We start from the raw sequence: 24,948 nt of genomic DNA on the forward strand, positions 1-24,948 counted from the left end.
TACATAAAATCTCTAGGGGCAAAAAAAAAACTAAACAATTGTACAGCTTATTGGAGATGTTCTAAAAACGTTTTTGTATAAATTTTTCTTCTCGATATGCTGAACATTTGGCAACACTGGCACAGCAATTAAGAGTTTCAAACATTTCATACAGTACTCCTTTACATTTCATACAATTACACTTAAAATCATTTTAAAAAGGAAAAAAAAAAAAAAACATTTGACTGCAATGTAACTGTTTGATAACGTGCCAGACTGACCGCGTGTTAAGACTTGTCCTATAATACTGGCATTAAACAGTCACCACCAGCGTCTGCAAATCATAACCTGGACATTGTTTTTAAAGGCAGAAAACATGACTTGCAGACAGAATCCTCAGACTTCCAGGCTCTGTCACATGACTGCACTGTGCAATTGGGAAAAAAAAGAAAAAAAAAGAAAAAAAAAAAAGAGTAAAAGGGGAAAAATTTTTTAAACTAAAAGTCGATGAAAGTTCACAGTTGTCGAACGTGAGAAGGTCCTTCTACAAGTTGACGAGCTCGTGCGCCACGAACTGTTTCAACCTCTCCAGGTACTGTCCGTAGAGCTCGACGTCGTTGTGCCCCGCGCCCTCCACCCACAGCGGCTCCACCGGCCGCTGGCAGCGTTCGTACAGCGCCAGCCCGTGGGAGAAGTCGATGACCTCGTCCTCCGTCCCGTGGATGATCAGCACGGGTGACGTCACCTTGGAGATCTTGTCGATGCTGGATGGGGGGGGGACACCAAAGACACACACACACACACAGACAGAGACAGACACGCGCACACACATAAGCAAATACGTGTGAGTACAGCTCAGAGGTTGCTTTCTTCCCCTCTGAAACAAACAGGCTGATGAGGAATATGAATTATGAATTATGAATCACGCAATCATCTGACACCAGGATGTGACAGCTGTCTGGGGGAGTGGTGCGACTGTTCTGCAGCTGGCGGAGGGCAAGCGAGGAGACATGAAACAATAAGCTTCCTGTGTCTTCATATTCACAAAATACTCCACTACACAACAGTAAAACTACAGTGTTTAACTGGCACTGTGTACGTTTTCTCCTGGATTTGTTCTAGAGTACTTTACAGTAATGATTTTTATTTAGTGCTGTTATGTATGGTTGTCTTCTGGATTTATGCACAGCACTCTGCAGGAATGCTTTTAAGCTGCAGGATGTAGACTTCCTCATTACACTCATGATGATCGTAACAGATTCACTGGCCTCTGCTGACAGTCTGATATAGTTTATCACACCCAGGGGTACCGCGAAGGAGGATCGCCCAGTTTACCACGTGACCCAGCTCTGGGGCCCTGGAACCCAACAGAATAAGAGGTTTCCTGCCCACGACGCCACCCCACCAATCACAGCAGAGGCAGATGAGGACGCTCGAGCAGTGGCCTGGTTATTGTAGAATGTTTCATTCCAACAAGGACTGGTGGGATGGGTTATGTTGTAAAAAGAACAATTCCACTTAACAGATCCAAGACCACACCAGCCTGCTGCAGTCTGAGCACCCAGGCCTGTATTTTTAGCTCATGACACTAGGGGGAGCTAGAGTCTGTTTCAAGCACACTTCCGTCAGAAAACACTGCAGGAAAGTATGCTAAGAGTGATGTTGCTGGTAGGTTAATGTTGTATCCCTGCCCTCGACACCCCAACACCTCCCAAAATGAATGGACAGTGATTTCCTAACAGGAATCTAGTGCTCTTGGAGTATCTCCATGACCACAGGACAGCAAAACAGAGGCGATATCACATACAGACAAAGCAGACATTATCAAGCCGTGCACTCGGCATTGTAATCAGATATCCTCGGCGCCCCTGGTGATAACGGCATCTATTTCTTTAGCTCTTTCTCACGTGTGCACGCACACACACACACATTTACACACAGACGCACATGTGCATACACACACACACACCCATTTACACGCAGGCACATATGTACATATGCACACACAGACACACGTGGACAGTCAAGCACACAGACGCGCACACACACACAACCGCAAGCACACACACACACACACACGCACACTACAGTGCATGTCAGAGTAGAGTTTGGGCTGAATTAATAACGCGAAGAGAAATTGCCCAGACAATCTAATCCAGGAAGTAGAACACAACGTCTGCAGACACTGGAGTCAATGACAGTTCAGAAGCACCCATTACACCAGGATAAAATCCATGTTACAGAGGGTGAGGGTGAGACAGGAATGTTTCTAGCCCCTGCCCTCTACGCAAACCCACCCCCAAGGACACTGTCAGATCTAAGTTTTCCCCCTATTCCCAGGAAGTTGCTCCATATACATTTTATTTTCAAATATCTCCACATTATCGGCTGGGACATGTACTGTGATGAAAATTAAATTCATCCAAGACTGAACAACTCCCTTACGGTCAGTCACATGACACAGTGACCATGTTAGCCTTTCTTCAACAGGACAGCTTCATCTCAGTTAACGCAATTCAAAGCTATGACCCCCACTCACAACTACGCAAACACTATCAACACCTCCTCCTGTGAAAAGTCTGTGTGTGTCTGTATGTGTGTGTGAGGGTGAGCGTGTGTGCACGTACTTGGGGAAGGCGTCGAAGCAGTAGGTCTTCTTGGTGTCGGGGAAGGCCACCCTCATGCCGGACGTGAGCGGCGAGTGCAGGATGACCGCCGCGCTCTCGTACCTCGCCGCCAGGTCCACGGACGGAACCGTGCCGATGCTCTGACCGTAGATGATCACGTTCTCCGGCCGGATCCCATACCTGTAACAGGCAGGAGAGGACAGGCTTACTCTCTATTCTTACGATTTAAATCTTACCATAACAGACATACATTACATTACTGTCATTTAGCAGACGCGCTTATCCAGATTGACTTACATACATGTAGGTTACAATTTTATCCATTTATACAGCTGGATATTTGCTGAGACAACTGTAGGTTAAGTACCTTGCCCAACAGAAGTCCCCCAGCAGGGAATCACACTTGCACCCACCCCCCCCCCCCGCCGTCCAGCCTTGCCCCAGCATTACAGTCACTACCAAAACAATTCTGTATTTACCAGAAGAGGCACATATACGCCGCCATCACACCTGCACTGACTGTAAACACCAGCCCATCCTGGATGGGGGACCTCTGCTAGAGCAAACGGTTCTTTTGTTTCTGTTTCTGGACTTGACAAAGAGGAGTACAGCAGCTGTGACTTCACTCAGTCATGTGCATCCTGGTGGAGGAGGGTCAGAGCTCAAATGAGGCTGCTCCACAAGTGAAAGGAGTCAGACCCCTCACCCAATGGTGCCAAAGAGGTGCCCCATGCAGGATGTGATCCTGCATGGGGACTTTAACCACTACACCACCTACTGGATACCGGTTTGGACCCGCAAGAGAGCTAAAGGCAACAAAACATTCTTCTACAGGACCATCCAACAAAGACAACAGAGAGAAACCTTTGAAATCTTTAAGAGAAGAATTTCCAAATTCCAATTTCACACTACAGCCAAAATGTATATAATATATGGCTCCTAACTAAATAAGTCACTGAGAATTTTGCAGATTGCACCCATACAAGCGTGCCACGCGACGTCCTCAGGGAATGGCTGTCACACAGCGTTATATGCAGCCTAAAGGCCGTGTAATGCTTCGCCAGCAGCGCGACACCCGCACCACGTGCTCCACTTCCTCTTTAATGGCAGGGCTGAAGTTCCAGCCGCAACGATCCCCTCGCCTAAATTCAGCCCCACCTTGCCTGGGTGCGGCAGGACTCCGGCCCGCGTGGAGCGGGGCCGACACCCTCCAGGCTCGGGGGGGGGGGGGGGGGGTAGGAGACGCCATGCGGCAGAGTCTTGTGACTTGGCTTGCCTTGCAGTGCATTCTTGGGTTGATTAAAAAGAACGTGATCCCTTCATCAGCTGAGAGGGGGAGGGAGAGGAGAAAGAGCAAAACCCTACAAAGCGAGAGCGAGGCAGAGAAGTAAAACCCTTTACTCACTCAATTGGCTGAGGAGATGCTTCACACATGCTCACTTACAATCAAACCCCTCCCACTCCACAGGATCCATTCACATAGGTTCCAGCAGATACACAGGTCAATCACCTTGCTCATGGGCAGTGCATCGCCTGGGAACTGAACTGGCAATCTCCACTTCCCAAGCACAGCTCATTAGCCACTGCGCCCCAGTGCTGCTTAAAGTAACTGGCATCACAAGAACGAGCACAGGACAGTAACAGACATGAAAGTCAATCACAGCAAAGACTTTCTGCTTTTGAAAGGAGGTTAGGAAACGTTAGCGGAGAATGGGGACGACATAACAGAAGATCAAAGCAAATAGCTGAAAAAAAGAAAAGAAAAAAAAACAATAAAAATGAATCACAATCAGTTAGCTATATCAGGCTGAAAAAGAAGCTGGCTGGATTAATCACCAGACATACCACGCACTCACAGAAACATCCACAGATGCCCTGAGGAAAGCATGGTCTGGTCTTTATGGATTTATGGTGGACGGCCACATGACTGTACCACAAGCAACACGTGAACACAGCGAGTGTGGTCAGGGCTGGTTTCCGTCCGTCGTCCGCGGAGACGAAACAGCAGTAAACTTATTTCACCCCTGTCTGCTGGCTGGCATAAAGCATGTGATTAAAGACCAGCGCATGTGTGATCGTCGCTCATTTCTCCAGAGCGGGCCTGTTCAATAATGCATTACATACATTCCGCTCTCCCTGCGAAAGTGCCCCGCGGGGGCGGCCACCACGCCAAGTCACGCCAAGTCACGCCGCCGGCGGAGTTTCACCCCCGCGCCGAATATGTGGTAAACAAACACAACGATCCGCAGCACAGATGCTGCACACAAAGAGTGCCCAACCCCCCAAACTCACTCTAAATTTAACAATGGTAACGGACAGACCATGTACTGACCGCAAAAAGAGATTACCAACAAGTATGGTTCCATGAACCGTGGGGGCAAATGGAGGTGACTTGGAAGGCAATCTTTGCACAGGGTTGGAAGGGGAAAAAGTTTTTGCAATAGATTTGGCTCATTATTGGTGCAATTTGCACAGACGATCGACCTGTGGTCAGATACTAGCACCAACACTGTTCTTAAGCTGGTCACAGAGTGGCTCCATAGTGCACTTGCTTTACATCCTCACCAAAGTGTGCACTTTACCGTTACCGTATTTCCTGCTGCTGTAATAAAACAGGATGTAACCATGACACCAGTAAACTGTCCCTCACCCTCGTCCCCTGCTCTGTCCACAGTGAGGAGGACAGCTGACTGCTGGACTGAGGGAACAAAGAGAAAAGAAAAGCGAGGAGGAGTAGAGAAAGAGAGGAGAGAGGGGAGAGCAGAGGGGCTGCTGGGATGGGATTGGGCACTGTGTTACTTATCTCCTCTCAGCCCATCTCCACATGCTCTGAGCATCCTGGGCGTCTCTCAGTTCTGTGGGGCTCCTGGCAGAAACACGGTTCAGGTGGCTGGACCCCACCAGGTGTATCTGCCCAAGCTGTCCACTGTCACACCAGCTGGTCCTCACATGACCACGCCAGCACGGCTTGTGGCGACCCGCCCGCCTGCTAGGCCCACTTCTTTCAACCGGCTTCACACGCACCTGGTGGCAAAGGTGCGCTTCACTGAGACACCTCTGCAGGGAGCAGGGTTGCTAGCTACACGTCTGCAGCTCCCCGATTGAGCAGGTGACACATGCCTTGCTTCTGACGGCTCTGCCTTTGTGTGTACGTTATCTCAACTCAGCTCGGTGGCGACCGTGGTCATGAGGCTGGACACATGGAGGGTAAAGCAAGGGGTCAGCGCAGGACAGAATGTGTGGGGAGTGGCCACGCTGCAGAGAGGCGGAGCACATGCGCGTGGCAGAGTGTCAGAGAGCAGCGGACAGCTCAGGCCGGTCAGTCTGCTGGCCGAGGCAGATGGTTTTCACTGGTGATCTCACCAGCAGCACACGCACACCCACACAGGTACTGTCTGACCATGGTAACGCAGGTGTTCAGGACACACACACACACACACACACACATACACACATACACACATACACACATACACACATACACACATACACACACACACATACACACACACACACACACACACACACAGCAGCAGCAGCAGCACCTGACACACCAGGGTGTGGACAGGTGAGGTGCTGGATCCCAACCCGGTTCCATCCATCTACATTCTTTCCCTCAGCCCCCAGGGGCTTTGTATTAAGACTGAGGAGGGTGCCCAAGAGTCTGGGATTAACCAATGGCATCGCAGCAGCATCAAGAGCTGGGTTTGGGAGAGGCATTGATTGACATTGATTCCAACAGGCCAATCATTGAAGAGACCTCATAGTGGATCCCACCCACTTGAGAGCACCACAGAGCTGTAAAAGAGCAGGCTGTGTCCTAGGACAGGAGAGCCAGTGTGGACATTCATCACCTGTGTAACACTAACTGGAACTGAAACATATCACAATGCACATGCTGCATGTTTTATTTATGAGCTCTTAAGAACGGTATGATTGATGGATCTGTAGAAACGTCTAATCCCCGATTCGGCTCACAGACGTAGCCCTTTTGCGCAGGCACTAGAAAAGCCCAGCACAAACCAGAACAATCTGGAGGAGACCAGCCAAAGTCTGGAACTGTTCAAATTATCCGGTTAGCTACAGCATTCTTTTCATCAGGCTGTACAACGTCATGACCAACACCTCTGGAGCTTTGTTTATAAAGGTAAAAGTCTGCTGTGTAGGACGAACCTGTGTGCAAGTCACTGCCCCTTCTACGAATCCTCAACTTCAGGAAACCATGAAAGATAAAGATTTGTGGTTTAACCCACTCTGCCGTTTCTGAAGGAGCCTGTGAATATTTCAAGAGAATCAACTTCTGCATCATAACTGAGGTAGTGTGTGGGACTGACAGTTGAATTGAAGTTCCAGCCTTGCCGATTTGCAAGGCTCATGACCCCACTGGACTGACAAACAAAGAGCAGATAGCTGCGTGAGGACAGGGAGAAAATGGTGATCTCTGGGAGCTGGACTGAGTATGAATGACTTTAGGCTGATTACGTATGAGGCAGACGCTCCAGAGAGAATACTGATCAACACGCATTTTCACATTCACGCAGAAGTGTCACCTCACCGAGAAACTTCATTTTCCATCCCTTTCAGTAGTGTGGTGATGTCAACAATCACACTCTCGACCTTTTCACACATGCAATGAGATCACAGTCATCCTCATCCGTTTCAAGCACTGTGAAATGAGGTCATAATCAAGCACTTCTATCCTTTCAGTCAGTTCACAATCACATTCGCATCCTTTCCAAATGTGAGACGAAGTCACAGTCACAGCTAGGCCTACACTTTACAAATACGGTCAAACTCGCAACTCCACCTTTCACAAAACGCAGTGATGCCACAATCACCCCAGAGGGGGCCACCTGAAGGGAAAGAATCATTTATTCATCACTCCCATCATCCCTTGCTTCAGTTCGCACGCTTCTCTTCCCCTCTCCCCGGTGAGCAGCACAACACTTACAATAACGTAAATGTCAGTCACTCTCTTTCTGCCTTTTCAACCATGTTGACTCCTCCAGAGGTCAAATCTCATTTTCGGGGCCAGACCCTTGGCTCTTACTGCTCTGGGCAGAAAATAGTTCCCAAAAAGCTGAGCCCAGCAGAACACCAACCCGTGTTCTCTGTGTTTGCTTCCAGGCTACTGGCTGCCAGCCTTCAAAACAAATTTGCGAAATATCTTGTCTGAGTGTCACACACCAACACGTCAACAAATATTTTCCTCTAAACGAAAGAGTCCTGAATCCCTGCATGGATGCCAGGACAGCCAGCTCAGACAGGAGAAATCCAGGAGATTTCCCCACACTTCCTGGCTTTAGAATCGCAGACAGGAAGCAGACGTTTTGTGGAGCCTAAAGTTGGTCATGAACGTGCTCTGTGACTGAAGGTTAAAAATCAAAACTCACACATACAGGTGGCAGCTCACAGGGTCACAGTCACAGTATGGTCTCTGTAGCTGGCAGCACCTAACGAATGGCTACCACTCAAATGTGTTACAGAATGTGTCAAATGCAAAACAAAGCCTCCCTGGACAAGGGCCCGCTTCTACTTGGCTCGGAGTTTAATGAGTCTCTGGATCCTACCTCGTTGAGCAGGATTTAAGGAGAAGGACAGCAGAGATGGAGCGCCTCTTGCCATCAGTGTGAGAGGGACACGGAGGACGATGCCAGGACCTTCCAAACCAATGTCTCTCTCACACAACGAAAATGAAACAAAGACTCAGGTCTGCCTCATTTCCCACCACAGCAGGCACCCGCTGACCTTCATGAGATCAACTTGCCCACCTCAAACCCCAACCCAATACCACTCGGTGAGAAATTCTGTGTCTGGCCCAGGATCAGCTGCTGAGCGCAGAAAGCTCTTGAAAGATCGCAGCAAGGTGAACACCATGCCTGAGGGGGGGAGCTGCTTTATTCCTGTCCTCCGGGGGGGAGAATCTTTTTTTTTCCTGCCAATACTAATCACAGGAAGCGGAGCAGTGGTCAGGACATGTGCGCCCCTGGCACAGGGCTGCATTAGCCTGCCCGGTGTCTGCCAATGACGCTGCACCCGGGAGGGGCCGATACCATCGCCAGCGCCCACACGACACGAGTGACGGAGGCGATGCGGCACAGCGCGGCGGCGTGACTGAGATTAGGCTCAGAGTCTGCACGGCGCACGTCTGAAAAGCGTTCCTCCAGCCCTCACACAGCCAGCAGGGTGCCCACGGGTCGCACGCTGAAACCGCCGGTCCTGCACAGCCAATTAAGACTGCAGATAAGCAACTTATCCAGTCACATTTTTCAGGTTATTGAACTTCCTGGGCCACCGCCTCAAGCCGCTGTTACCGCTACCGACTGTGAACGCCCGCCGTCCCTGACGACCTCACTGTACGCCCGTTTCCTAGCAACCGGTCAATATTTGACTTGGGAGGATTAGCAGCAATTTGGAGCGCTGCCGAGTCGCAAATTTAAATGAAAATTGTGGCAGCGTCGGAATTCTGCCAGAGCGTTGCCTCGGCAACCGGCGGAAAGGAACGGAGTCCACTCGGGCTCCCGAAACATGCGCCGCCCCCTTCCTCCTCCCACCACCAGAGACATCTATCCAATCATATTCAGCCTTTCTCCCGGGTCAAAATCTATTCCCTCTCCCCGTGACACCTCTTTCACCCTCACCGACACCCGAGCCCTCCATCACCAGCACTCACCCCTATATTGCCATCCCACATCTACAGTTTACACAGCACACTTCCTGCTCCACCATCACTCTGCACCAGGTGAGCCACTTCCTGGACCTTTATCAGATGGTTAATCAAGGACGTTGACTGACACAAAGGCACCTTTCGCCATCTGTCACATGGTGGCAAACTGAACTATACCAATGCTGGTCGTCACTCATCGTTCACAAAAACCCCGAACCAGAAAAACTAGTTGCAGCCTGTCAGGCATTAGGGAAGAAAGCGCTCCTGGTTTACTGGTAATCCAGCCTGGCTTTTCCCCTCCTTTCATGCCTGCCTGTGCTGCAGGGGCCACTGATGGTTCATAATGTGAATATTAAATACGGAACGCCGGGGGTCGGAACCAAAATTAGAGCACGTCCGGGAGGAGGATTAATACAATTTTTATGTACGCGTCTGAGGTGAGTCATCCTTTATAATCAAGCCGCCCTGTGAGAGTATTCTGGGCTTTCCTCACGGCCAGTATCCCGCTTCCTGGTAGCCGCCGGCAGCGAGATTGGAATGAGGACGAGAAAACAAGGAAACCACCCTTGCTGGGGGTTATGGTGGTTGACGGACAGCATGTATCATTCTCACAAAACGCGGGCACGACCGGCTGAATTGTTAAATTAAGCAGAGAAGACTGGGGTAATTTAACTTAAACTCTTGTGCTGGTTGTATATTAATATTAATAAAAGCAGCAAGCCCAAAGCCACTGTGGCCAAGACACAGTCGTCCCGGCTTGTTAGCCACCTATAATATGAAAACAGCTGGTAACTGACAGTTAGCTTAGCGTACCAGGATGGGCAATGCCTCCGAAAATGATATCACAAAGGCCGGCTTACGATGTTTTTTTTCCCACCTGGTGGCAAATCATAATGACCTGCACAAATAAAGCATAGTCAGAACGGTCTGATTTAGACAAGGCCTACGAATGTGTACAACTGCAAAGTCTGCTTCAATACGGACCCTCAAGGCAAGACAGTATGCGGGCGTTTGGAACAATTACAGCGCGTTCCCCGAAGCCCTGTGTTAAAGAGGCGGGGGAAACGCTGAATCAGGCACACAGTCATGCGGGCGTGGCGTGGCTGCAAACACAGGTGTATACATGCTCCGAAGCCACGCCTGCTGACTCACCTGATCACCGCTTTCCGACGGGCTCGGAGGAGCAGACGCAGGCAGGGGGACACACCCTGCTGCCGATACCACAAACATGCATATCCTGAAGAAACAAGAAACGCTCCCTGCTAGAGACAGCACCCACACTCCCGCAGAGACAGTAACACTCCCTGCTCCAGAGAGCACACGCTGAGGAAACAAAAACGCTCCCTTCTCAAGACACGACCTTTAACACAACACACACGCACACACACGCACACAGAACCTTCTCATACTGCTGTATTCCTGAAGTAAATCCAGCTGTATTACACAATGGTAGTGACCTGGTTTCTATCGTACTGACGTATGATTCTTGGAGAAACAGACTCTTAATTCTAAAAAAAAAAAAAAAAAAAAAAAAAGGGGCCAGAAATGAGGACTCTCATATGATGTCCCAAGAAACACCGCAAACACTGCTAATGCTGTAACGAACATCACAACCACCATCCCCACACTACGCAATCTCAATAAGACCTTTCACACGGTGTTTCTCACCACTTTGGGAAAACTAGGTCAAAGAAAGTCTTTAAAAACTTTGTACATGAATTTACGGTCATGTCGCACACGCACGAATACAAACTAAATAAGAACCACAAGACCCGACAGCACTGAGCTCTCAAACCGCCGCCATGCCCACTCACCTGCAACGCCATTGGCCGCCTGGGCACGGTGCATCGCCTGTTTCTAGGGAGATGCATTAACGCGGCGTGCAAGATTAAATTCAGCACAGAACGCTGCCTATTTCAGGCAGACGCTGTGGGGAAATCAGGTGAAAGAAGGAAAAAGAGGGGACAGGGAAAGCCCGGCCAGTCGGGCACAACACGCTCGGAGTGAAACGCTCAAGAGGGCCGTGTTCACATTGGGGGGCACCACCTGAACCCCCAAATGCCACAACTTTCATCTCAGATGAGAACTGCAAGAACTGTTTTAGATATACTGCTTCCTCTGCAGATGGCATCTGGAGGAGGCAGGCCTTCCCCAAATACACATCCGTGACACTATGGGCTTCTACAGGGTTCACATTCTAGGATGAGGAAAAAAAGCTCTTCAACAGCACAAAGACAGTCTGAAAGAACACACTGCCTCTCCCTAGTACATATGCTCGCATCTCCAGAGAGGTCCTGCCCAACCCCCACTCCCTGAGGGAGAGGGAACGCCGCCAATGAGACGACTTCCTGATCAATGATACACTTCTGTGGGTCCTACTCGCCTTTCACACATTGGGCGGGGCTTATGAGGTCAGCGTTCTCGCTCTCTCCCTTTCCCTCTTTCCAATCCCTCTCTCTTGCTCTCCCTTTCTCAGATTCTCCTCCCCCCTCCTCCTCACCTCCTCTCCTCCTCCCCCCCAACCCTCCAGAGGGGCCCCCTCCTCCTCGCCAGGGCTCCTAATCTCTGCAGCGGTAATCCCGCCGCTGACCCCCTTTCAGTGATGGGAGCAGCACTGCTGCAGCGGCCAGTGGAAGAGGAAACGCACACGGCCCTGCAGGTGCCAACACACCCGATCTGAGTGGCACCACATCGCTGATCTGACCACACACACATGAAGGCATCACATGCTGTGGGTTCCATCATGTCGGAGTAAGATCCAGTTCAAATTAAGAACATCCAAACCTTAGATACCCAACAGCAGTGCGGGACATGAGGCACAGCTGAGAGGCACGTTTCTTTCTATGGCGATGCAGATGGAGTCGGAGTCTGCACGTGGAGCTGTAATTACCATGATTTACCGCGTCGGCCGTATGAAGGGAAGAGTTCACACGGCTCAGGGAAACTAGGGGAAAGGCCTCTCGAACCCGCTCCCCCCACCGCATTCCTGGCCCCGCCGCTGTCTGGAGCAACACAAAGCTGCCGTTCACTGCCGAGGTGTTGTTTTAGGCAAGCGGGTCCAGCCAAGTGTCCCTCATCCCTGTCCCTTCCCCCTCTCCCTGCCTCGCTCCCTCCTCCTCCCCCTCCCCCTCTCCCTGCCTCGCTCCCTCTCCATCCCTCCCCCTCTGCCTGCCTCGCACCCACGCTCCATCCCTCTCTTGCAAAATCAGAACAGAGAGCAGCATCCCCCCCTCTCTCCTGCTCTCTGATGGTCTTTCCAGACACTGCTATCCTCAGGAGGGGGATACATCAGCTCTGTGTGGCGCTGGGTCCTCTCTGCGCCGTGTCGGCCGGACTGGGGGCCGGAGCCAGCTCATCTTCGGGAAGCAAAGCACTCCCTCCAGCAGGACCACAAACACCACAGAGATGAGACAACCCACACACTCTCACAGCACTCGTCACAGCACTGCACATTGGGTAATCCACTGCATTGGTCCAACCGCCGTTTCACGACCCAAACCATCCCTGACCAGTGAGTGTGTACCAGGGTTATACACCAGCCCTAACCACACACACCCACACACACACACAGTCCTGCACATATTCGCGCACATCTATTCACAAATACAGACCATTTCTACGAATGTACACAGACACACACACACTCCACTTTAATGACACACACACACAGAGCTTTGTACAGCGGCAGCCACACTGATCAAGGGGAAGGAGGGTGTGTTTGATGTGTTAACTAGACTATGTCTGCTTCACGTTCAAAGTCAGAGGTGCTGCACCCTTACATACAACACAGCAGAGAGCACAGGGGGGGGTGTAAAATGCTACATTCAATACCAACAATGCTCTGGAAACGCAGTAACCAAACAGACAGATCAGTTTGACTCCATTATTTAGCCTAATCTTGCAGCTATTCAATTCATCTGTACATGAGAGAGTGAAAAAGAACAGAGGGGAAAGAAGAAAAGAGGCTGAGAGAGGCAGAGAGGAGGGGGGGACCAAGCGAGCGAGAGAGAGCGAGGACAAGGGAGAGAGATTAAGTTGGCCAGCAGTCTTTTCACATTCTATACAGAGACCACACCCACAGGAGAGCAGAAACCCTTTGTGGGAACCAGTAAAGATTGCAGCTCCACCAATCAACCACCCAGCTGCACTGCTTGAAGGAGCATAGGTCTCTGCGCACATGTGCTCCACTTTCCCAAAGAACAGCATTATATATTCAAGCCTCTAGCCTGTCTGACTACCTGGATGAATAAAGTGATTTACAACCAGATAGTAATTTGATTCTAAACTTTAAGCACAGACCATTCTACACTGATTCTACCTGTAAGGGCTGCTGGATGGTCACACTACAAACGGCTTTACTTTTTTCACCCTTGGTTATGGAACCAAGTCTTAATTAAAGCAACTTCGGATACCCTTTCTTAATCTGCACTTGGTTTTGAGTGGCATTCAATCTAACCGCTAAAGCACTTTGGCCTTAGTGCCCCTACGTAACTCAACTGGGGGAAAATGAACAGCTTGCTTGAATTTGTTCCCGAGATTTAAGCACGGTGTCATAGTGGTTATGCTAAATGCCACCCCTGGCCACAGAAGGCTACGAGGCCTATCTGCCAGTACAAACCTGACATGTCCATATAAGGACAATGTGAGGAGCACATGGGCACCATATGGCGGTGTGCGAGTTGGCAGATCTGGTCCTGGAGGGCTGTCAAAAACCCTCCGTCACTGCACACCTTGAGTGCAGAGCAGTTTCTGGCCAATCACAACCCACCGACCGTCCCCAGCTGATCACTCAAACGACTCATTTGAGTGCCAGTTTGAAGACAAAGGTTCTAGACCCCAGATGAAAAAGGAGCATGTGCCAGATTCTAAACAAAAAGCTAAAACAGAGCTACGTCCCTCCTTCTAGTCTGCGTGCACACTGGCCTTTAGCCACAGTGCACAGTGGAGTCGTCTCGGCAGGTTGGGGGTGGGTGCGTGTATGTGTGTGTGATGATGCTTGGAGAAGTGTTTTTCTTCATCCAAGGTTACCAGGGCTCTACCGAGAGATAAGTTTGCAAAGAAAACCCTTCTCCTCTCTGTGAAGGAGATGAGGGTGCCACATAAAGATGGTGCTCATTTGTCTAACACCCCCCACCCCCCATTTGGACGCACAGCTCACTTGAACTCTGAGGTCTGACACCAAGAGTTGAATGGGTGACCTTGGCAACCATGGCAACCTTGCTCCAGTAAACCCATCCTACCCTGGGTGGGGGTGGGGGGGGGGGCAGCAAGACACTGGGGAGCATCAGCCCCAGCATCTCCAGAGAGGTCCAGCCCCACCCCCACTCCCCGAGGGAGAGGGAAGGCCATCCCCAGCCTAGGAGCAGAGGAATGGGGGGGGGGATGGAGCATGCAGACGGAAGATCCAGAGAGGAGGCTGGAGTAAATCTCAGAGGATCCAGAGCTCTGCCCCGCTCGTACTTCTGCTTGCGCATTCTGCCGAACAAACGGTTTCCTCATCCCCGCTGACACCGGTCTGCTGAGAGCACCACAGGCTACGGGGAAGAAAGTGAGTTTAACTATGGAAGGAGAGCATGCCTGTCGCCACATACTTGACCGCTCTGTCCCCATGGTTACAGGGCTCCCAGCGTTCTTTGATTCCAGAATCACCAATGGAATGGCAGAACAAACCCATGGGAATGGAGCTGGGTTTAAAATGTAATTGGATTAATCACTGGATCAAAGAAATGAAACGTTTTAAACACCTTTAACAGGACATGTTCCAGAGGGAGGAAAAAAAAAAAAAAAAGAGGATAACAACCTTAAAAGGGGCCACATAAGTCAATGGCCCCTTTAAATTTGATTTATACAAGGTTTAATTTTCTCCTAGAACCATCCTAGGTGCCTTTTAAACAATTGTTTTGTTTAACAGTATTTAACATTTAGCACGTTATAAAGCACATTTTCCATAAAAGTGAAAAAAAAAATGAAAAACCGAATAAATGGATATCGTGGAGTTGACCATTACTATATACTTATACACAATACTATACACTCATGCACACAGCCGTTTTTACTAACGGAAAACAAGCACTCTTATCAGTTGCATCACTGGAGTGAGATTATGAATGAGCAGAAACAGACCAAATTACAACCACTACGAAATACTGAGGAACCGCACTAGCCCTTATCTCATCTGGCGCAGGCCGCCTTCGCTGCAATTTCCACAAATTTTGCAATCCTTAACGTACAGAATATGCACTTCCCCAACCCATCGCTTATACTATGGATACCTAAGTGTTTTTAAACTACGCAGGTCGTGCCAAAGCGCACATCCAGCATGTGGCTAGTGTTACACAATACTTGATCACGGCTGCTTTGCAATACCCGCACTGCACGCGCAGCCTCACCCCTGCGCCGATAACGCCGTTCATAAATTCGCTGGATAAATTTGCTCGGCAGGATGAGTGGACAATAACGTCAGTTTGGCTGACATCGGGCGAAAGAGGAGAACCATCCCACTCGAATTCAGCTCACCGAATACTAGCCGCACGATAAGCACACAGCGATTACGCAAAGCCAAGCCTTTCCCCCCCTTCAAAAAGAAAAGAAGAGCATTTCTGATGTTCAGCCAACACTCGGAAACAGACAGTCCCTTTCACCCCCGTTTCAAACAGAACAACATTTTTATAATCTCACACCGACTCAGTAGAGGCGTCTAAAACGGATAGGACACAAAGTAACCAGGCAGAACAACTCCTGTTGAATTCCTGAATTGTAAGGAAAGCGTGAGCCTCCAAAGTCCATTGCTGTACTGTGCATCTGCCCTAAGAACGTTTGGAGCAAAATTTAAAAATGCATGTACTATTTCATACCATACACCTATAATCTTCTGCCTAGTGTAAATCCATCTCAACTCCCCCTCACCTCCTTCTTAACCTAAATCCCATGTGATTCCTCAACCCAGTATCATGATAATTAGATAAAGATGGCATTATTGCGCTGTGACTAAATGAGATTAAATGAGAATTTTTTGTGGCGGTCACGGACAGGCTGTGTGTGTGGAAAGAGATAGCAGGAACTAGGAGTAGAAAAACGTGTGGGGGAGAAAAAAAAAAAAAGAAAGATGGTCTTTCCACAGACAGGCAAGCAACTCCATCTTGTAGAAGCACACTGCAGCTGAGGGAGCAGAGAGACGGACATTCCAGTGATGCTACCACGCTGGAGTTGACTAAGGCAGTCGATGGGGGGGTGACCTCAGTTGAAGTAAGTGGAGCAGTCAGACCGGTTTTACCGCTTGTGTGGTTTCTGTTTAAAATATTAGAGGTTAACTGCCTTACTTAAAGTGAGCCCACTGATCTTCCCAGTTGGGGCATAAGCAATCAGAATACAAATGAGATTAAAAGCAATTTAGAAGGTTAACGCCTGCCATTCACAGAGGAAGCTCCTTTTTACAACACCTAAGAGCCAAGTAGGCTTTTTTTTTTTTACAGGCAAATAGGCAGCCTGGGGCTGTGGCGTTAGCAAAAAATTTTTCAGGAGTGACCAAACATCAGCTTAAGGCACAATCACATTACGAAATGACAGAGAAATGTGCAGGTAAACAGATCAGGAGGAGCAACCTTACCATGTCATCCAGCTACTCACTGCGCAACTTCATGGAGCCAAGTTTATGCGTCTCTATATAGGACTAAATATGCCAGACACAGATCGGAACAAAATGGCTTCAATGCCCCCCACACTGCCGTTTCTGTCCTTGTAGAGTCAGATTGGTTTTGAGGCAAGAGCTGCGCAACGCCAGCACGACAAGGAACATCAGTGAATTCTTTCACTTTGCAGTACAAGATTCTCTTCAGTAAGCCTGTGATCTATCAAAATCCACCGTTTATGAAGACGGGTACAAATTGGAAAAGGACACATTAGTGTAAATTTCATCAGGGTGGACTGGATCGTCGCTGCTTACGATGACCCTTTTCCGACTTAAGATGGAGCGTGGAGCACCAGCTGTAGCAAATGATTGGCGGACGCTTCCATCAGACACACACACACACACACACACACACACACACACACACACACACACAGGGAGAGAGTGCAGTGAGATGAAGTATCTCATCAGAAAGCGCTCAGCTGTTTTCTGTGCGCGTGATCAGATGCCTCAGAGACCTTCCCTGCGTGCTTCAGCGCGAGCACAGCTGTGAGCCACTGACTTTGGCGCCATTCCCGTTGCAGCCACAGCACAGCCCACCCTTTGTCATCTATTTGCGCGCCATCTTACCCTTTCAATTATTCAGATGGAAATTGATTATGGGATGCTGTGGGGCGATGACCCCAGCGAGAAAGACCATCTTACTGCTAAACCGAAGGGCTGGTGGGGCTTGGCACAAGCCCGCTCCATCTTCAGCCAACAGTGCTTTAGTGCTTCTGTTCTTTGGCGATTTCAGATTACATCAGATTAGTTTTCCTTTACATTAGCATTACTGCTGATTATTGAGTGCCAAGTTTAGTGTGTGACAAAGGATTGACACCGTAATCAAAATGCAGCCTATATTTTAATATATATGTGTATACATATGTGTATGCCACGATCATAAGGCTGTTGGCCAAGCAATACTTCTGGGTTGCTAAGTATCTGGCATTTGAATTATTTTGGACAGGATCCACAGCAGGGAAGAAAACACAAACAAGGAGAGTGGGTCACCTAACGACCATCTATCAGCCATCACAAATTAGAAATGGCCCTCCACCAGGAATTAGGTGCAAACTAGGACAGCAGGACAATGCGAGACTCTGGGAACCCATTAGATCTAAAACCGTGTCTTATTTTCATTAAACAGGAAAAAAAAGACAAACATCTGAATGAGGCTTGAGCATGGGCTTGTTCCGAACAGCTCCCTCATTTGGCCTTAAATAAGATCCAATGTCGAAAAAAAAAAAAAAATAAATAAATAGAGAGAAGATTGAGTCGGCTAGAAAATTACCCTCACCGAGGTGAAACTGCAATTCATCTCCTCGCTTCCAGTCAAGAGTGAAACCAACCGCGCGAAAATCCACAGAGTCTGTTTACTGAAGCAACTGGCTTATGTAATCCCAGAAACCACAGTGTATTTTTCTGCCTGTAACGGGCGTGGGAGCACCCAGCAGAATGCTCACTGACTGTAGTTCTTTTCAGTTCACTCCCTGTTTAGTGTGCGTGTCTGTGTGTGTGTGTGCGCGCGTGTCTGTGTGTGTGTGTGTGTGCGCGTGTTTTTGTGCATGAGAGTGTGTACACCATGAGAAACATAAGGCTTTGCTGAGCATTCAGGGAATCATTTTCCACACCACATGCACCCACAAAGAGCTCAGCTCTCATCAAACTGCACCTACAGCCTTCACGTGTCACTAACTTATTGAGCACACAGGGACCAGGGTTGGTGAACCAAACACGATAACACCTTTCAGACGGTTTCCACCAAATAATGAACTCCGAACATGTTTTTCACAGGCTTGACTCATGCTAGTCTCCCCTCCCTGAAATATCCTAGGGGATGGAGGGCGACTCACCCTTATTATCTGAACAGGACCAGAGAACAGGCACTCGTTTTCAGAAAGTGGCTGATAACCAGTGGTGAAAGAATAAAACAAAAAACACAAAATCAAATCAAGAGCAATTTATGTGGCTGCAGGCAATGAGACGCGTTGAGTGGAGTTACCACCCCATACATTTGTACAAATTGAAATACATCACAGGTGATGACTTCAGCTAACCCTGAGAAGCTTCTTCCATCCACAGCACAGACACACGCTGTACTATCAATAGTAATTAAAACAGTACTTTGTGCATCTGAAAACAATTAAAAAAATGCTCCGACTGTCACTTGTTCCCTCCCGTGTCAACAGTTACACTGTAATCCATCTGTGATAAATGAAAAAAATAGCACACCTTGTAAGCACTTGAGTCTAAAAGATTTTATTACCCTAAGTCACAGCGTACTGTAAGTATGTATTTTTTAAAATCCAACATTCCTTTGTTCAGAGACAGAAGGATAAAGCGCTCAGCAGGAAGTTGTCAGCAGTCATTGAGAGCAAACTCAGCAGGAAGGAAGATTTTGCAAAATTCACATTTTGAGCTGAAATAATGATGGGGAAAAAAACTCCCGGGGAAACATGCCCATGATCAAGGCTTAACACCACAGAGAAATCAGTGAGGAAGAGCTGAGGATCACACATCCCCAGTTAAACGGAACTGCCGCTTGTATAAGCAGGAGACCCTGCAGGGCCACTAGGTCCGAGGTTTTTCATCCCAGGCCAGACCCCTGATTCAGCCACATGATTCGAATAATCACTGTCTTCTCTGAATCAATACAGGTCCTCTCCATAGCTCTGGGAGTGTTAAAGGTTTTACAGAGAGCTGGAAAACTTGCTCAATTGCTGACCTCTAATACCAGAGCTGAGCAGCACTGTTTTTGACACTTGGAGAGAACGCTTACATAACATCAAAAGAACCATGGGTCCTTGCAAAAGATCTTGGATCATGGGGTCCAAACAGGGACGCAGCCAACTCACATCTAAAGTGGGTCCCTTTATGAATCTAGTCCGTTTTCAAGCTACAGATTTTCTGAAACATCCATGTTTCTATGACACCAGAATAACAAACGCTTTGCAAAATCACTGTCAACTCAGCATTACATTCACAGCACAGCACAATAAAGCAAAGGCCACAGAGTGCCATGATTCATGGGAAATACCGCTTTGAGGTCTCATTGGCTTTGACCAGAATGAAAACTAGGCTTGCTTCCAGTGTACTGTGTGTAACTGCCTGCATTCTGTTTGTTTGTTTGCTTCCTTATGGGGATGAACTTGGAAGATTTTTAGAGGCATAATCTAAACAAAAACCTTTCAGAAATACAAAAAAATATACTTTATTCCACATAATCCGAACAAGACCTTTTCTTTCACATACTTCCATTTTTGCTTCTTTCTGCAGCATATCACAGCATGGCTGTGGATAAATACATTCAGTCAGAGAGATTACACAGACTGAAATGGGAAGCAATTGGTGGATGGGTGAATTATAAAACTCAATCAAAAGGAGCAAAAATAGAATGACCTGCGGGAATCAAAGAGATGAGAATTTTCTGCGTACATGAGCGAGAGCAGGCAGAGGAAAGGAGATCACCCCTTACAGGGGGGTGGGGTGTCTGACAGAATTCAGACAGGTCGTTTCAGGTTGTCGAGAGGCGTCAAACGGGCTCTCCTTACCGTGTCCGCAGGGCCTGCCACGCCGCGTCCACGTCAGCATACAGGTTCTTCTCGGAGGGCTTCCCGGAGCTGGCGCCGTAGCCCGAGTAGTCGTAGGAGAAGACGTTGCAGTTGATCCGCGAGCCCAGGCCGATGTAGAAGCTGCTCATCTGGCCCAGGTCCACCGCGTTGCCATGCGAGAAGAGCAGCGTGAACTTGGCATTGGGCGAGCAGCGCACGAACATGCAGGCGATCCGGTTGCCCCGGGAGGTCCGCGTCATGAAGCACTCGATGGCGTCCTTCTCGCGGGCCGAGTACTGCCAGTCCGCCCGCTCCGACAGGTGAAGCGTCCAGCGGGTGCCGCTCTCGTCCGACATCAGCGTGTAGGTGGGGTCCGGGGGCAGGAACGCCAGCTTGGAGGCGATTTTGCTCGGGCAGGGGGGGCAGCAGAACAGACAGCACAGCTCACTCAGGGAAAGGTGGTTCATGGTCTCCTCTGAAAAAAAGGAACACACAAAATGATGTCAGCTCAAGACAGCACTTGCTCCGCTTGTGGTAACGTTTCTCACAATGGCACTAATGATTCAGTATCTGTGTGGCTAATTGCCTAACCCTTTCAAAAGACCTCTCAGAAGTCCCGCTGAATAAAAGTCTCTGTCAAAAGAATACATGTAAAAAAATATATTATAAAGACAGATGTAAAATAAAGATGTACCACAGGCTGGCAAAAGAGAGTAAGGCCACAAATAAGTGGTGCTGTCTGCCTCTTATATCTCCTTAACCCAGGAAAGACAGAGGTACCTGGCTTTCACGCCTTTCCTGAAGATGTTGAATATTAAGGGGTGGATGGGGACTTCAGTACTCCAGAGGTTTGCTGCTGACTGAAAAGGTGCATCAAAATACAGTGATAAGACTGTAGCACCCATAATGTGATACTATAAATTTCAATCTGACTCGGGACAGACCATCTTCTGGCCTTTGTACTCAAGAAGTAAAGTGCAGGTTCCAATGTAAATGGACTCAACACACAGCATTTCCACCTCTGTGGTCCTCTTCATGCCACGTATACACTCTGGGCTCTTTTTTTCTGTTTGATGTTTCAAGTAGCCTACACATTTGCAATGCCTTATTTTTGTTGAAAGGCAGCCCCAACCCAAATGTATCCCTTTCCCCTGGTATGAGTGTGCATGGTTAATTCATCTTTAGCAGTTGTGTTCATAAATACTACCTCCTATTACGACAGGAGCCATCATAAGATTTCCATTACTCAATGATTTGAACCAATCAAATCAAGGATTATGGAGAGCACAGCAATGTTATTATTTCAGGGCAATTAGTAGCTCACAGCATATGACAGCTGCATCCCTAACACTCACTCTCTCAGCACTAGAAAACATCAGACTGTCACTGAATCTCATGTGCTCACTGACAGTATTCACCTACGGACAGCGTCAATGAGTGGACGAACCGGTGCATTATAGTGCTGAAATGGCAGTACACACATAGATCTTTAAACTGCCTTCTTAGACCACCATCTACAACACATACAGAACATCAATTTATTCACTCTTGCAAACAGAATAGATGAATACAAAGAGATAGAAATGAGTATCTAAATGGTACTGACTGAATGACACAATTTCTTTATACTTTCCAGGGTAATGGGTAAGTCCTTGTGGTTGCATGGTTGTGATATGGTGGTCATTTGAGAAGATATCATTTACAGATGAATTAGGTCTGGGAAAGGTAACATCTTACTGGGCAGGGCAGAAGTACCAGAACAATATCACTTTCAAGTACTTTTGTATATCAAATGTGACCCACCATCTACTGCTCCCTCTACAAACACTGAAGTGAGAAATACACACAGATTCCCTTTGTGTTTCTGAAACACACGCAAGGCATATGCAAATGATGCAATCGATTTGAGATCTCGTCCAACAGTTGCACACACTTCCGGTAAACTTTACTCGGCATATCTGCTAGGACGCAGCCAAAACGGATTTGCTCGGAGGTAAATGCTTGCCCTTGGGTGGTGGGGGGGTTTAATGCATGCAGGCCTTTTCACTACAACCACACCGTTTCTGTGGCTCTCATGAAAAAAGAAAACTCAAGTCGCGGCCACTCAATTGAAGCAATGGCCAACAATACTGCCATTATGTTCTGGTTGCACAAAGAACAGGCTATTTGCTGTAAAAATAAATGCCCACACCAGCGGGTGACCTAAAATCATTTCAATTACCACAATGACTCTGGAAAAAGGGTAAAAGATCACTGATTAATAGGCAGTAAACAAAATGACTGCAGAAGACAAACTTATTGCCGTTGTTTCAGGGCTCTGTTTCTGCTTGCAGAGAGAGCAGCTGTTCTGATCGAAAGGCTTCCAAAAGGTATCCTAATTCTTTTTATAACCAAAGCAATTGAAAGATGAATCAATAACACCTGTCCCCACAAGTATACATTTCAATAAAGTGAAATACTGTGCTTGGGAATGTCTTCACTAATGCTGTAAACCCATCTGATTGTATCCCTCCTTAATGCAGTCAATACAGAACGGTAGCTAAGTGCCTGGTTTCAGACAGCCCTCTGCTCAGTGGAAAATCTTACAACCCCACACTGACTGAAATATCGACCACTCCTGAAAGCCTTTTGAGTGGCTGCTGGGGTGGTCAAGACTGAAAGCACCGAACAGCCCCACTGCAAAACAGCCAGTCAACATTTCCTCATTTCAGGCCAGAAAAACTGGTGGCAAGGGCCAAGCCTTGGAATTGACAACATTTTTTAGCTCAACATGTAGGCAAGCAACAAGGGTAACGTATCAAAAGATGACAAAATGGAACGGGGAAAGAGATGAAGGAAATAAATTCGATACACGTGAGACGTGATGGGTAGCGACCCCTTCGCAGTCATCTACCTAGCTACTTTTGTCATACCCACAAAAACCTTCAACAAGATGCAGACATTGAAAATATTAACGTAAGCATACAACATCTTGCAGGCAAACAAGACACTAGTATCAAAAGCTCACTTTAACAACACTTTACATAATGTTTTATAGCTACTATAAAAACGAACTGCTGTCTTTGCTATCCTTCCGCTCCCTGCCGCCTCTAGTGGTAAACTTCGTGACTTGCCCACTCGCTTTACAGGGAGCAGAGGGATACTGCCATCTCAGACGCTGCTTCTTCCAGTCGCAGCCAAAAATCAAAAACGTTTGCCCGATTTTAACCAGTTAACCACCAAGCCAACTTACACTAACTATATAAGGATAGCCCATCACAAGACCTAAGGCCATCACAGGTTAGTTTTGCGTCACTTTTACCTGCATTTTGCCAGCAATGCTGCTACCGAGTTATACAATATAGCTGCATCTTCTCAATGATAGCGAGCTAGCAAACGTCACCGTGTTAACGAACTACATCTTATCCAGTTGTTTATTTGACGTACATAATGGCTGAAACAACTTGTAAACACACGGAAGCATCGATGAGGGCTTTACTTCCAAGAATTCTTCATTTCAGCGCAGCTTTAATAGATGCCCCTCTAATACTGCTCTGTAGGCTCTATACGTTAGCTAACTGGCTAGCAAACTAGTTGGCTAGCTACACTAGTTGGAAGCTTGCTGGTCATTTAAAAAGGCACATAGCGATGCTAGCTTATTACCTAGCTTGCATTTCTAGCTTGGCAACAAAAACGACATTATGACAAAATGCAGTCATGAAAGGATAAATCATTATCGGAGACAGCTACTTAGTTAATGCTCGTTCGCTAGGTTGCTGGCTGGCAAGCGAGCTAGCTCTAGCTACAGGCTGTCATATCAGGAGCGAGCTAACAGCTAACCAGCTAATCGATAAAGGGTCGCTTACTATCCAGGTAACTAGCTACTTTACAATCTAGCTAGCCCATCAAGACACCTAGTAGTTAAGTCAGCTATACGAAAAATTCGGGACTAATTGGCTGGCTAGCTGGTTTTACAACCGTACAGGTGGGCTGAGCAGCTAGCAAGCCAGCCAGCCCAACTAGACACAAACCTTAAATGTCCCGCAGTACCGGATTTGGATGGAGTGCGCTCCGAACAACAATCGGACTGTAGTTAACCGGGCAAGATGACCCTGGCGGATGTTTTAGCGACCGCTAGACGCTGACTCGTATGTCTTCTGTTGTAGCCACACACCACGGTTTGTTCTTTCGCCTGTTGTGCGGAGTCGATTGCCAACCGCTTGCAGAATCGACCCAAACCTGGCTCCGGCTTCTTGTTATCAATTAATCTTGTAAACATGTGGTCCAGTTATTGGGCTATATCGACTTCATAGAAAGGTAAAAGCGCGGTACACGGTGCCAAAATAGTGTTTGCCTAACCCTTGATGTTTTCCAGTCTGTGTTTCCTTTCTATTTCGGCCACGCAGCAGACAATACCTTCCTCGCTATCAGTTTTTCTAGCTAGCTACCTTCTGTTTTCATAGGAGAAACAAGCGC

General features: G+C 48.1%; 1 protein-coding gene across 4 annotated transcripts; it reads right to left on the reverse strand.

Annotated features, from left to right (window-relative positions):
• Positions 1 to 24,926, reverse strand: abhd17b (abhydrolase domain containing 17B, depalmitoylase). Of its 4 annotated transcripts, XM_036528053.1 has the most exons (5): positions 24,504 to 24,926; positions 21,274 to 21,353; positions 20,494 to 20,968; positions 2,607 to 2,786; positions 1 to 743 (listed from the first exon to the last, which is right to left on the reverse strand). In XM_036528053.1, exons 3-5 carry the CDS (start codon positions 20,958 to 20,960, stop codon positions 524 to 526), a joined length of 867 nt encoding a protein of 288 aa, XP_036383946.1. In that variant the 5' UTR covers positions 20,961 to 20,968; positions 21,274 to 21,353; positions 24,504 to 24,926; the 3' UTR covers positions 1 to 523. The 4 variants fall into 4 exon arrangements, with proteins under 4 accessions (XP_036383946.1, XP_036383948.1, XP_036383947.1 ...); XM_036528055.1 differs by lacking the exon at positions 21,274 to 21,353 and having other exon boundaries at positions 24,832 to 24,926; XM_036528054.1 differs by lacking the exon at positions 21,274 to 21,353 and having other exon boundaries at positions 24,523 to 24,926.
• Positions 24,927 to 24,948: the final 22 nt, after the last annotated feature.

The sequence above is a fragment of the Megalops cyprinoides genome, chromosome 4, assembly GCF_013368585.1.
Source record: "Megalops cyprinoides isolate fMegCyp1 chromosome 4, fMegCyp1.pri, whole genome shotgun sequence".
In the NCBI taxonomy this organism is placed as follows: domain Eukaryota; kingdom Metazoa; phylum Chordata; class Actinopteri; order Elopiformes; family Megalopidae; genus Megalops; species Megalops cyprinoides.

What these genes read in the sequence shown, in the direction of transcription:
- abhd17b (XM_036528055.1), bottom strand. Translation starts at nt 20,960, where the DNA reads ATGAACCACCTTTCCCTGAGTGAGCTGTGCTGTCTGTTCTGCTGCCCC. An exon ending in TGGCAGGCCCTGCGGACACG is followed by an intron (nt 2,787 to 20,493) that starts GTAAGGAGAGCC and finishes TGCCTGTTACAG; the next exon opens with GTATGGGATCCGGCCGGAGA. An exon ending in TGCTTCGACGCCTTCCCCAA is followed by an intron (nt 744 to 2,606) that starts GTACGTGCACAC and finishes CCCCCCATCCAG; the next exon opens with CATCGACAAGATCTCCAAGG.